Source organism: Gordionus sp. m RMFG-2023, chromosome 3 (assembly GCF_954871325.1).
Source record: "Gordionus sp. m RMFG-2023 chromosome 3, tfGorSpeb1-WG-v2, whole genome shotgun sequence".
Classification (NCBI taxonomy): Eukaryota; Metazoa; Nematomorpha; class Gordioida; order Chordodea; family Parachordodidae; genus Gordionus; species Gordionus sp. m RMFG-2023.
Window position 1 is genome coordinate 18,277,047 of NC_088777.1, and position 14,226 is coordinate 18,291,272.

A 14,226-nucleotide genomic window follows, 5' to 3' on the forward strand; every position below is an offset into this window, starting at 1 on the left:
TTTTCCTCTGATAGGTCTCAAAAATCGATACTTTCTCGCGGCGTCGTGGGCAAAATTCCCACCTGGTCTTATGCCCAGTCGGCCCCTGTTCTTTTCCCCTCTCTTTGCTACCTTAAAATCCATCTCCTACTCTCACGCAATGAAGCGAACAGCCACGCTAACTAATGGGAGATCTGATGTTCAGATAATGTAAGTAGTTAATTGCGTGTTAATGAGTCACATGGTTTCAGTTTAAATAAAACCGGAATTATTAGACGGAATTTATTATTTACTACCAGGGAGCAAAGTGCATTTTAGCTATCCTATATGAACATATAAAAATGACTCAAGCGGGATGTCCCAACTAAACAGAAGCACAGCCCTAACATCTATCTTTTCATAGTGATATTATATTATAGTTTTTAGTTATAAAAAGAGTAATTTATATTCTATTATAATAATATGCATATTTTATAAGGCTATAATAATATGCATATTTTATAAGGCTATAATAAATTGTCAATAAATAAAAAATAATGTAGGCAGAATCAGTATTAATTTTTTTTGGCCCTAAATTATAAAGGAGGTGGCGAATTAAATTTCTAATTTCTCCACCAACAAAAGAGAAATATCTGATTCATCCGTCATTTTTGATTGGTTAACTGCTAGTTAAGAATACTATACTATTGAATAATAATTGTTAATGGAGTTGATTGAAATTATTGAATTTTGAAATATTTATAAATATTTACAAAAATATATTGCTTCGAGTATACTTATAATTATAATTCATAATACGATAGGAATATTTGATCGGATTTTATTGTGGGAGCTCTGAAGATTTTTAAAACCGAAAATATCATTAATTTATGAACTATGTTCCATAGATTTAAAAAAATACTATTTATTAAAATAAGCTTTAAATAATTAATTAAGAATTTTTACATGATAAATATTATGTTAAAGTATTGAATATTATAATAAATTGGTAATGAAGGTAAAATTTATAACTTATTATCAGGTAAAGGCATGAGTTACTTTTTTTAAAAGTGGCAAGCAATTTATGATAAGCATTACATTGCTCTTAGGAAAGATGTTAGATAACAAAATCAAGAAAATTCATTGCGATGGAAATCGATATATATTTGCTCCCATCGTCATATATTTACATGACTTTGGTATCCAAAACCAATACCATTTTTTTACTTTGTATTTTAAGCATTTTGATTCGATGCTGCGCTATCGTGCTTACTATATATGATGCGTAGCATATGTTTTGAAAACTACAAAGCGCCATCATCGTGTTCACCAATATTCACTCTAAAACTAGATCTAATATTGGCATAAAGTATTTTTTATTTTCATCAGCAAATTTTTTTAATTCAATGATCTATAAATTATAATAAACATTTTTATATTATTATTCCAATTTCGTTTTTTTTATAAAAAAATATATAAATAATATAATGCATGACAAATTATTACACATTTTTGAAGATGAAATAAGATTCATCTAAAGTAATATTTACAAATCTAGTAAATATGCGCATAATAAATAAATAAAAATCACCCATAGTTTAATGCCCCAAGAACACCCTGTAATATAAAAATATCTATTTTTAAAAATTTAAGTTTGGCTAGACTTCTATATTATTTTTAAGATGATGACGGCTGCATGGCAAATATTTCGGTTAGATTAATTTTCCTGCCAAAGGCTTCTTTTGAATGATTTTGTAAATCGGTTGCATTATAATCGACCTTACATTTAGAAGGGCTGGGAAATATGTGGTTTATAAGGTTAGCTCGAGTTTTTATCGTAGATGTGTTATTGACGATGGTTACGATATTTTGTTGACACAATTTATCGCATACAATAAAAGAGTTGCTTTTTTTGACTAATGGTTTAAGCGGCGTTAGTGTAGTGCGTAATTGATTTTCGTCAGATTTTATAACCTTTGGCACCTTAAATAATTCGGGACTGTTAAGTATCTTATCGCTGATCCTCTTGGTGCGTCTATCCAAGAGCGGATGATTGATCATACGTTTGGGAATTAAATAATTTACAAAAGGTATTACCGGCGAATCATTGAAATTTTTAAACTGCATTGCTCTGGATAGGCGGTTCTTATTTTTGGTTGCATTATCGGGTAAAGAAAGTGTCGATAAGGAGGATTCGGTAGAGATGGAAGATTGAGATGAAGTGAGATGCCGGGAAAGCTTGGCGAGGTAATTCCAACCCACCCTAGATTTCTTGTGGTGGGATTTTTTTTTGCCGGATTCTTTAGCAGCGAGTGGACAAATGAATCGGGAATTTGAGGGTAGTATTTTTTCGCAATCTTTTAAAGGGGTTAGATGAATGTTATTAGACTTTTTGTGAACAGATGTGGGTGAATATTTTTGGGATATAGTTTGTTTTTGTCGTGAGAGCTTTGAAGAAAGAATTCTTATGGTATTGCGATCGGGATCTTGCTCGTCATTCAAATCTAAACAGAGTTGATCGTAAATAAATTTGCCAGTTTCTAAAGGCACATTTATCATTGTATCCTTCTCATTTTCCTTGTATTTTTCATGTGTTTTATGCAAGATTCCTTCATTATCAATAATAGTAAAGATTTCTTGCCCTGAAATTCCGTTTTTCTTAAGGTGTGAACGAGAATTATCCACCCTGTTGTCATTATGTAAAATGTTAATGTGTGAATTTTTGTTGTGAGTGTTTAAGGGCGTTGGTAGGAATTGTGAATAGCAAGGATATGTCTAAATTTAAAAAATATAGGGTCGAGTTAAAAATCAAAGACTTGGAATAAGGAGATTTCTGCGTTACTATTCAGAATCACTCCTAAATATTTTGGTTCATCCTCGTTTTGGATAAGTCCTTGGTTCTTAAATAATAGGAGTGCAAGCTATATTCTCACTTTATTTGTATTTTATTAACATTTATGAGTATAAACATGTTATATTTGAAGGTTGAGGTGCAAGTACAAACATGAGAGTGACTTTCTACTATAAACTGCTGCAAGGAGTGAATACCATATGTATCAACTGAATGGTATTTGTGTTCGATATTCCTTCTAATAAATATGGGATTTTTATAGTTGATTAGGATATATATTGTATTCATCACTTTTTTGCGTATATTATCTCAAATTTATAGCTACACCTCAACTTACAAATATGATAAATTAATTGTTATATTAACATTAATAAATCATAAATGTTATTGATAAAATAAGAATAAAATGAGCTTAATTTGCTTATTAGATATTTTTTGAGAACACTCCAGTAATCCAGAGCATATCGTCCTGGTTATGTTTTTGTATTGTTTCAATTCAAATGAATAAAAATGTTAATAAAAAGTTCATTCGAACTTTTCCCTTTTCCCATTTTAAAAGGTAAATATATTAAAAATTTAATTTTTATTATTTTTTAAAGGGAATTGCTTAAATACCTCCCAAATATAATTAAATTAATTTCTTATAACTACTTTGATTTTTAGATAAAATTAAAATACACAATTTGACTTATATTTTTTTTGGAAAGCAAAATCGAGAAATGAACTTTGTTCGAATAAAAGGAAAAGGGGGTATTAAGATATATTTTGTTATTCTTGATATGTAATGTAGTAGTAATCGAAATTTAATTTAAGAAATCTTTTATTTCATATCAAAAAATTATATCCTTTTTCTTATTCAAATTCATATAATATAATAATTAAAATAAATATTTTACAAAAAATAACAACATAAACAATTCAAAATATATCATTTGTCCCCAAATCTAATTGGTTTCGCTCGTATTCCTTTCGGATATCGATCTTGACTTGTAGTTTCTAACTTTTGCCTAAGACTTCCTTCAGCTTCTTGACTTGTATCATTTTGCTCCCTCTCGGTTCAGTTCATCGTTGTTGTTTATCTTCGGTTCTCTCTTCTATTTCGTATTCTTCAGTTAATATATTTTCGCTTCTTTTCCTTAATTGATCAGTATGACGTATAATTGTTTTACCCTTTTTACTTACTTCATATCGTAGTGGTCCGAGTATGCTTTAAATAATGGCTTTTTCCCATTTTTTAAGCTTTATTATTGTAAATGCGCGCCGACACATTTTCATTTATCTCGAATTTTTGAGTGTAGTATTCTAACTTCTCCTTTCATTCCCCCGTTCGAATATTTGGTCTAACAATCCTCTAGGTTTAATTTTTAGTAGTATTTTAACGGGACTTTGTTCATTTTCTGCCTTTAGTGTATTTCGGTAATTGTAGAGAATAATAGCTAGACTGGTTTCTAAATCCCCTTCGTTTCCTTTATCCATGTTCTGTTTAAAGGTTCGAACTAAATGTTCGGTTATGCCGTTAGTCTGAGGATGGTATGAACTTCCGTGCACTATTCCGTTTATTTCGCAAAAATCATTGAATCCTTTATTACTGAATTGTGGCCCATTATCAGAAACGATTATCTTAGGAAATCCGATTCCGACAAAGATATTTCTTAGGAAATCCGATTCCGACAAAGATATTTCTTAATATTATTATCGTGCTTTCGGTGGTAGTACTAGTCATGAGAACTATTTTTGGCCAGCAACTGCTAGCATCTATCACTGCCAACCAATAATGACTTTGAAATGATCCAGGTGCTATGCTTTTGGTGGTTTTGGCCAATTTTGAATTAATGTACTTTGAGGCATATCGTGATGCTCCTGGCATTCTCTACATTTTTCGACCCACCCATGTTTCTATATCTTGGTTTATATTAGGCCACCACGCGTATTGTCTTGCTCTTATCTTCATTACCTTTCCAATATGTCCTTGATGTACCATGTCTAACACGTTGTTTCGGTATTGTTGTGGTATTAACCTTATAGTTCTCCAAAGTAAACAACCTCTCTCTGTTGTGATTTCCTCTCTCCTTTAGCTATACTCCTTTAAACATGTATCATAGTTTATTAGTCATCCGTCTATTCCATACCTGTATACTTTAGAGAGTACATCATCATAGCATTGTTTTTCTTTCAATCTCACTTGCATTTAAAGGTATTTGTTCTCCCACCTGTATTTGATTTAATGTTTTTGATATTGGGTTCCCTGTATAAGTACGAGATAGCATGTCAGCATTGGCTAGTTGTCGACTACTTTTGAATTCTATTTCATATTTGCAACCTGTTAATAATAGCCTATCTTTGTATTCTGGCAGTAGATGTTGTTAGTATTATATCTTTTCTTGGATGAAATAAAGTGATTAATGGCTTGTGGTCTGTTTGTAATGTGAACTTTTTTCCATAATTCTTAGAATTTTGTAACCCCAAATGATGGCAAGAGCTTCTCTTTCTATTTGGCTATAATTTTTCTCGCCTGCATTTAGAGTTGAGGCGAATGCTCTCTTCTTACACCCTTATGTGATATTACTGCCTTAATTCCTAAGGCTGACGCATCTGTTACTAATATAATGGGTAATTTTGGATCATAATGTTGTAATATTGGAGTACTACTTATTTCTTTATATGAGTCTTTGCTTTCATTTGTCCATCTCCAAACTACTATTTTTTCTAATAATTTGTATTATGGTTTGGCTTTGAAAATTTCAAATAAAATTTGAATAGTATGTTGCTGACCCTGGAAATGACGGTAATTGTTTTAAGTTTGTTGGCTCTGGTGCTTTTTTACTGCCTCAGTATTTTTTTCTGTAGTTGTAATCCCGTTTTTTAAAATCTTGTGTCTATTATACATTTTGTTTGAAAATTATACATTTTTCTATCTTTAGCTTGATTCCATTTTTGTCTAGACATTTTAGTACCTTTTTTAAATTTGTTTCGTGCTTCTCTCTATTTTTCCGGGTTATTATAATATCATCTAAATAACAAGCTACTCCTTCAAAACCTTTTAATAAATTCTTGGGCTCGTTGAAATATTGCTGGAGAAGACGATATGCCATAAGGTAGTCTTGTATATTTAAATAATCCTCTATGGGTATTGATTACAAGATATTTTTGAGACTCTTCCCCCACTTTAATTTGGAAATAGGCATCCGAGAGATCCTATATTGAAAATACCTCTCCTTTTCCCAAACTGGCTAATAAATCTTGGATTCTTGGCATTGGGTATGAATCAATATTAATATTTTGAGTTATAGTTCTTTTAAAATCCCCGCAAATTCGTAATGTTTTATCTTTCTTTTGAACAATTACTATGGGTGATGCATAAAGTGAATAATTAATTTTCTAAATCTTCTTTAACCATTTCTATAAATGCGTATGGTATGGGAGATGATTTACAGAATTGGTTTCTCATTTATTTGTGCCTTAAAATCTTTCAAACAGCCCAATTCTTTGGTAAATAATTGAGAAAATTCATTTTGTATATTAATGTTATTTATTTGTGTGGCCCTTTCAGGTATTTCAGTCATTTTTAGAAATTTAGTTATCCAGTTTCTTCCAATTAGATTTTTTGTATATCCTTTTGTAATTATGAGAGGTAGTTCTAATGTTCATCCTTCATATTGTACTTTTAGACAATTTTCCCTTCTATGGTTTCAGCCACAGGTGATTTTGTAGCTCGTATCATAATTATTCTATGATTTTGATTGTCTATCATTATCATTATGTTCCTATTCCAACTGATCGATTTTAGTTTCATCATTTTATATTTTTTATAGCTCTACTGCAGTAGCTATTCGAATAGCTTCATTTATGTCTATATCATCCTCGGATAATAGTCTTTGTAAAATTTAAGGATTTTTTATTCCGAATATAAATTTATCTTTTAATACAGTATTTAAATATTCCCCAAATTCACAAGTCGTTGCTAATTTGCGAAGATTTAGTATATAGCCTATTAATTTTTCCTAATTTTTTTGCTTATATTGATAAAAATTATATCTCTCTACAATTATAATAGATTTGGGATGAAAAAATTTGATGAAATATTATGCATTTGTATTTCTAATACCTCTTTGTTTCCCGGATTATCAGGTGCACATAAATTTACCAGTATTTTGTAAGCATCACATCTTATTGTTAATAGCAGTGATTTTTCTTGTGATGATGTCAAACTTGGTTGTGTGTTTTTAAATTCTTTATAAGTCATACCAATCTTTGTAATACAAGTTTGAATCCGGTAGACTTTTTATTGACTGTGCCATTCTTGATGTAATGTTAGTAGTAATCGAAATTTAATGTCAGAAATATTTTTGCAATTGATTTTTCTCTTATTTCATATCAAAAAATTATATCTTTTATCTTATTCAAATTAATAATGAAAATAACATTTTACAAAAAATAACAAAATAAACAATTCAATACATATCAATTCGTATATATGATGCAAGAATTGAATGGTATAAAACATTTCATATTTTGGCAAGCCAATGTATACAGAGATTATAAAATCAATTTAATTAATCTAAGTTAATTTACTTATAATTTTAAATTACCACTTAGTAGTAATTTATAATTGAAATTAAATTCCCTTTTAAAAAAATATTTTACATATTTTTTATTCAAATATTTTACATATTTTTTATTCAAATATTTTATATTTCAACAATTAAAAATTATACATGTACGAAATAAAATACAAAATTATATTAAGGGGGGTGGGGTGTGGCACGATTATGAAAAACATAATTGAGTCCCTAAAAACGAGCAGTAATTATAATAAATTATTTCAATTTGAATTTTTTATCTTAAGAAAAGGAATTCCTTGGTCTCCAATGACGGATAGGTATTTTATGAGCTAAGTTTTTAAAAAGTAAGGTGCTAGAGGTAAAATGTTCACTGGTGGATGTTGCAATTTGAGTAAAAATAAAGTTGTCCAATGTTTTGTATTTGTTTATCTTTTTTGTTTTGGCTTAAGTGTGTTGCTATTGATATTTGTGGGGAAAGTGGTAACACAGGTATAATCCCAGATGAGAGATTTACATGTAGCCCAAGGGATAGTTGTGGGGCCATCATCTAATGAAAGGTTTCAAGGTTCTAAAATGTTAGGGAATCAAGTTTTTTTTAAGGAATAGACTGTGAAGGTTATTTATTGATAAATGTCACTGATGACAACCTTGCCTTTAAAAACAATTTAACCCATGTCTGCCCTTAGCATTAACTGGTACAATTGAGGCAACTATGAGGTTGAACTATGTTGCAGCCGACTCTAGAGTAACTCTTAGTTGTTCATTAGTTAAATGTTTCCCTAAATTTTTACTAGGCAAAGCTTCTAACCCCTCTCCACTTAATTTATCTTTTGAGAGAGTTGGATGTGTTCAGGGGGAGAAGAGGTGGATATATGATTTTGAAATCATGGGTTAGAATATATTTTTGTGCTTTACTATATCGGGAAAACTGCATCTCTGCCATATTGCAAGGGCCTGATCGATTAATCTATCATTAGGGGGATCAAGCTGGAATATTAACGAGTTGTTTAATAGTCAGGAAGAAAGGAAAGATGAGTGACAGGGTATGGAATAAGTCGATGCCATCCATTTTACCTGAAAGTTGAGCTAACCACTAATTAAATTGCATATAAATATTAAATTTATCCCATAAATAAGGACTTCAAACGTTCAATAAATTCTTAAAGTAAAAAAAAAATGCACGAAAGAGATGTAATACTTTTAGAACATAATTTGCGAATAAATTAGAGGCTCTGATGTGGGAGGATATTTAGGATTGAGTCCAAGCTGAATATGTTGACAAATATTTTGATTAGATTTTTCAGATGGAGGAATGTTTGATAAAGGTGAGCCCAAAAGTGTTAAATTATTAAGTTCAACCGTTGTAGCAAGATAAGGCTATTTTATTATTACCTAGAAAATAAATATCTGTCTTCGTTTTGTTTAAGATAAGACGTATTTTTTTAGAATTGGCTTCAGGGAAGTACAAAATTTACTTTTGGAAGATGACTACAAATTAAATACCAAATATTTAAATACAAATCAAATTTAGATTTAAGATCATGGACGAGGTAATGAATGCCAAGGCAAATAGGAGAGGTACAAGTGTGTCTCACTCTTATGCATTCATCGGAGTCCATGATATTTATGCTAAATAGGATGAAGTTTTAATGCCATTGTTTTTAAAAATTAAGATTAATCGGAGAAATGGTATTCACTTAGATTAATAAGAAATGATTTTATAATATCTGTATAAGTTGGTGTGCCAAAAAATAAATTATAATGACATTAATTAATTAATTACAATATTTGATTCTGTTGGAAAACCCGTATATATATTGTAGTGAAAAACATATTAATAATATATATATAATCATTATATATTAATAAGTATAGTATATAAGGCTCTATATGTCAGGTATTTAATAAATTTAAAAGTCAAAATTTATTATAAATAAATGGATGCTAATAGGAGACAACTACTAAACTTATCCAGGTCCACTTCTCCATAATGAAATATTTTATGAAAGAAATTTATATATAATATTAATAAAGGTAAAAGTTTTATTATAGAAAGTGTTTTAAAATCAATAAAACTTTAGATGAAAGCTTTAGAAAATAAACTTTTTTACTGTATACTATCTTTTTTCTTAATTAAATTCACGAACATTAATGATAAATAAATAAGCTATTTTAAATATAAAAACATGTCCAAAACATAATTCTAGAAAATTTATAAATTTCAATGATTTCATTAAAATTTTCTAAAATGGTTTTGGATACAGCTTTAAAAAAATATTTTATTTAAATTATATAATTCAACAAAACGACTTTGATTTACTTTAATCATTCCGCCTCTTAATATGCGGAGTTTGAAGAGTTTTTCAAGTGTGGAGCTATCGAGATTATTCTGACTATTAAATTGGAAAAGTTGTTCTCGAGTATACGAAATTTTTATGTTGTTCGAAGTCCCGACCATTCTATCGCAATGCGCTAATTCAAATAATTTTATTTAGTTAAAAATACAATTTCCCTTAAGATAACTAGCTCAATGATGGTCTTAGGGAGGTGATCTCTCTCTAGTTCATAAAAAGCTTGCAATGTTAAAAGTTATAAACGTATCTCCTTAACCCTTAACATTGAAAGAAGGTTTTGTTAAGAGATCTAGGATGACCTCTTTAAGATATGTTTTGTAATAAATTTCGATGTGTTTACTAATAAAAACCAATTACTAGAGAAATAATATTATGTAAAAAAAAATAAGTTAAGTATTTTTTTTAAAAAAATATGGATATATTATTAAACTCGTTGAATAATCATGTTCTCTAGGCGAACAATCCTCCACAATAAGGTCACATATATTAGAAGTAAGTGCTTGTAGATGAGGTAGACAACCTATGGCAGATAGTTTTCCCCAGCATAACTCAGGTTTGGATTTGACTTGTTTAATTCCAACGGTACCCGGTTTTAGAGAGAAACTAAAATCCTTTATTTTTCATGATTGAATTATATCATAAATAAATGATAGAAAAGGAAAAAAAAGAATCATCTATCAGGAATTTAAATAAACAATTTTAGCTCTTTAGAACTAATGTCTAATGTAAGAGCTAGATGCCTTCTAATGATGTTCTCTCAGTATTATGAGTCAACATTAAAAAGTGTTGGGCCAAAAAGTTATTGATTTGGTATGGAATTACTCAAAGATGATATAAAGATATTATATTCTCTTAAAAGTAAATAAAATAATAATGGAAAAATCAATAACATCTAATCAAAGGCTGGACAAATAGGGGTTTAAGAGCAAGGCCTACCTAATTTTTATAACCTGCAAAACCCCTCTCGCTTATATCTTGGATAATGTTGTTATAAAGTTCACTTCAGGTTGATTTTCAAAAAATACCCAATTAAGAACCTTAACTACCCAAATCAGGCTTTCAACACTAATTTTGCCTGTGCCACTCCATCTATAGCTTCTAGTATGGAGAACTTGACAATCTAAAAACATTACCCAGCAGAAATCAGAGTGGTAAAACATTTATAACATAGGATATTTGGGAAAATAGCTGTGGATTTATTTAAGCTTAAAAAATGGGGTTGTATACATATCTCAGCTATAGGAACTATGGTTTTATATATATATAATAGTGATTTAGATTAGAAACAATATCTGCTAAAATGAGCACCTCTTATTCTAGGGTAAGGTTTCATTGGCAAGTACCTGGTTTTGAAATATAAGATGGGACAGGATGGATGTTTGAGGATCTCTATTGAGAAATTTCAAAAAAAAATATTTAGATAGAGTATTGAAGTTTTCACTCTTTAAAATAAATGGCAAAATAATAAAATTTTTAATATTATTGAAAATAAATTGAATATGATTTTACAAAATTATTCTACAAAGTAATATCATACTTTAATAATATATTTTGATATAAATGGGTACATATGCAAGAATATAATTGGTTTTGGAAGACTGGGTATATCACAAAATTTTTGAAAGATAGTGTCAAATGGAAATAAAGTATCATTATTATACACAAGTCTAGAATCCATTTCTATATTATTTGATATAATCTTTGATTTATTTAATTGAGGGTGAATTGCTTCTTCAGTTTCAACTGTTAAAGGATTTAATAAAATATTGTTTTTGAAATTCTTAAATGTGATTTTATTATTGGGTTGATAAATTAATTTATTATATTCATTTTCACACTAAAATTAATTATATAAATATAAAAATAGTTATATTAACCTCTAAAGATTCTTTCATTTTAAGAGCATCATTAACATATTCAAAGATATTAAATTTAATATATCTGTATATTATAAATATTAATTTTAAATTTTAAAAAATCATACTTTAATTTAACAGATAAACAGCATAAATTAGATGACATAATTGATGAAATAAGCTCAAAAATAAAAATATTACAATTTTCTATAATTAGATAAGTAAATTTATCAATTGACTCGTTTGACCAATGCTTATTATTCTAAAATTTATTGTAATAAAATATTAATAATTAATATTATACTGGGGTAACACCAAACAAGGAAGCAGGATATATATTGATAGGATATTCAATTATTTTATTTAAAATTTCTTCATTAGTTAATTCTTTCAGGATAGAAATCAGCATAATTTGAGAATATAAAACATTATCAATATTCCCATAATCAATGTATAATAAGGTAATCAAAGATTGAGATTTAGTGAGTCTTAATAAAAATGTTAATTTACAGTATCAATATATAAGACAGAACCTTTTTTTTATATCAATAACAATACATCTACCCCATTTTTGAAAATTTTTATTAAATGCAAATATTATATTTCCTTTCAAAATTTGATTAATGTTATGCTTTTCATTAATAATATATTTCTGGTTTTGCTCACAACAAAACGCATCAATATAATTAATGTTTTTAATTGCATTTAAAAGATTTTGGTCTAAAATATTAAATACTAAAAAAATTTATAATATATATATATACATGAGCCTATTGCAATAAAAAAGCAGCTAGGAGTACATACTGATAAAACTCTTGCATATATAATATCGGACATATATTAAGTCAGCTTCATGATAAATATCCTATGATGCCCAACTCGTTTCGAGTAAAAAATTTTAAAATTATTACTATCATCCCACTAGGAGAATTTTCAATATTATAAACTGTCATTCTTTAAGCTCTAAAACCGTGTTTTTAAAACAACAGAGCACACAAATTGTTCTCATTCTCATGCCCAACAAACTAGGCATAATATAAGGGGTTAAATAAATTAAAATGAGAAGAATTATTCACTAATTAATGGTCAAGTTACAAAGAATAAGAAAAAAGGAAAGAAGAAAGAATAACTGTGCACACTGAGACTATCTCCATACTTGAATGCCTTGGGTAATAAGAAGAGATTTAAAAAATGTCTGAACCCAATTTAAGTGAAAGTTTTTTAATATAGGTTTGGCATATCAATTTTAACTTAAATATTTTTAGATTACAATAAGTACAGGATATTTCATATATTTTTTTACAGATGTAAAAACATATCCATTAAATTAAGATTTTTCTTAAATGAATAAAATTTAATTTATATTATTCTTCTAAGTTCTTGATTTTTTACTATTTCAACTTTATTTCGAAATCTATTATCACTTTTTTAAACAAATAATTTTTTCAAAATATTTTTAAAGAATCAATATTTGACGAATCGAATAATATTTTCAATACCAATATAAATTAATCATAAGTTTCGAACTTAATTATATTTGTTCACTAAGGGGTGGCAGGAGGGTAACTATGGAAATCATTTGAGGGTCAGCCCCCTTCCTCCAGTCAACAGATTTTTGACCCACTGAGTAATAATTATTTTTTAAATGTGATTTTTGGTGATCTAAGCAAAATTTAATTTTTGCTTATAAATACCCATAATAGGTAGGGTGAATTTGTTCGGTATATTGTCTGATTGAATAAGGCTATGTGTTATTTTTGTAATTTTATATTATTAATTTTTTCTTTATTATTATTAATTTTTTCTTTATTATTAATAATTTTTTCCTTATTTTTAATAATTTTTTAAGATTAATATTGTTGATGATGTTGATCGATGTTATTTTATTATTTATTTTGGCAATTGATTTATTTTATATTATATCAATTTGTATTTAAATTTAATGGTGAAAATCAGAGTTGTACATTTGCTCAAAATAAAAAGATCTTCAAAGATCGTAAAATTTGAAGATCTTTTATTTTTTAAAAATTTTGTGTAACGATCTTCAAAGATCTTCATGATATTTATTTTTTTTACCGCTTTATTAAAAGCCTAGATGTTTTTCAATTTTATTAATATAATATTTCTTTTATGTTTTATACCTCTCCTCCTGCCTTGATGAAAGAAAAAAATATTATTTATTTTTTAAGCATGTTAAATTAAAATATAAATTCAATAAAGATGCACCAACAATTTTCATAATCGTATTTTATAATAACATGCTTAAAAAATAAATAATATTTTTTTCTTTCATCAAGGCAGGAGGAGAGGTATAAAACATAAAAGAAATAATATATTAATAAAATTGAAAAACATCTGGGCTTTTAATAAAGGGGTAAAAAAATAAATATCATGAAGATACACAAAATTTTTTAAAAATTAAAAGATCTTCAAATTTTACTGCTCAAATTTATTTATAAATAAAAGATCTTCAAATTTTACGATCTTCAAAGATCTTGCTCAAATTTTTGAGCTAGATCTCGATCAAAAATCTTCAAAGAAAATCTTTTGTACATGGTGAAAATTTCATATTAACATTTTTATATACATTAATTTGTATTAGTTATTTTTTTTATTATTGTTTAAAAAAAAAGTTATATAAAGAG

The 14,226-nt window shown here is 27.8% G+C and overlaps 1 protein-coding gene across 2 annotated transcripts; it reads right to left on the reverse strand.

The window, feature by feature from the left end:
* Positions 1-1,404: 1,404 nt before the first annotated feature.
* Positions 1,405-12,465, reverse strand: LOC135927663 (uncharacterized). Of its 2 annotated transcripts, XM_065463806.1 has the most exons (9): positions 12,346-12,465; positions 12,115-12,301; positions 11,886-12,069; positions 11,710-11,843; positions 11,603-11,666; positions 11,263-11,562; positions 10,156-10,336; positions 9,692-9,843; positions 1,405-2,733 (listed from the first exon to the last, which is right to left on the reverse strand). In XM_065463806.1, the coding sequence occupies exons 1-9, from the start codon at positions 12,416-12,418 to the stop codon at positions 1,636-1,638; spliced, it is 2,373 nt and encodes a 790-aa protein (XP_065319878.1). In that variant the 5' UTR covers positions 12,419-12,465; the 3' UTR covers positions 1,405-1,635. The 2 variants fall into 2 exon arrangements, with proteins under 2 accessions (XP_065319878.1, XP_065319879.1); XM_065463807.1 differs by lacking the exons at positions 11,263-11,562; positions 11,603-11,666; positions 11,710-11,843.
* Positions 12,466-14,226: the final 1,761 nt, after the last annotated feature.

Bases quoted from the DNA above. Each gene is read 5' to 3' on its own strand.
- LOC135927663 (XM_065463806.1), bottom strand. From the start codon at position 12,418: ATGTCCGATATTATATATGCAAGAGTTTTATCAGTATGTACTCCTAGC. The intron at 12,070-12,114 runs GTTCTGTCTTAT...ATTTTTATTAAG, and splicing joins GTTATTGATATAAAAAAAAG to ACTCACTAAATCTCAATCTT. The intron at 10,337-11,262 runs GTATGATATTAC...TGAAAAATAAAG, and splicing joins TATCAAAATATATTATTAAA to GATTTTAGTTTCTCTCTAAA.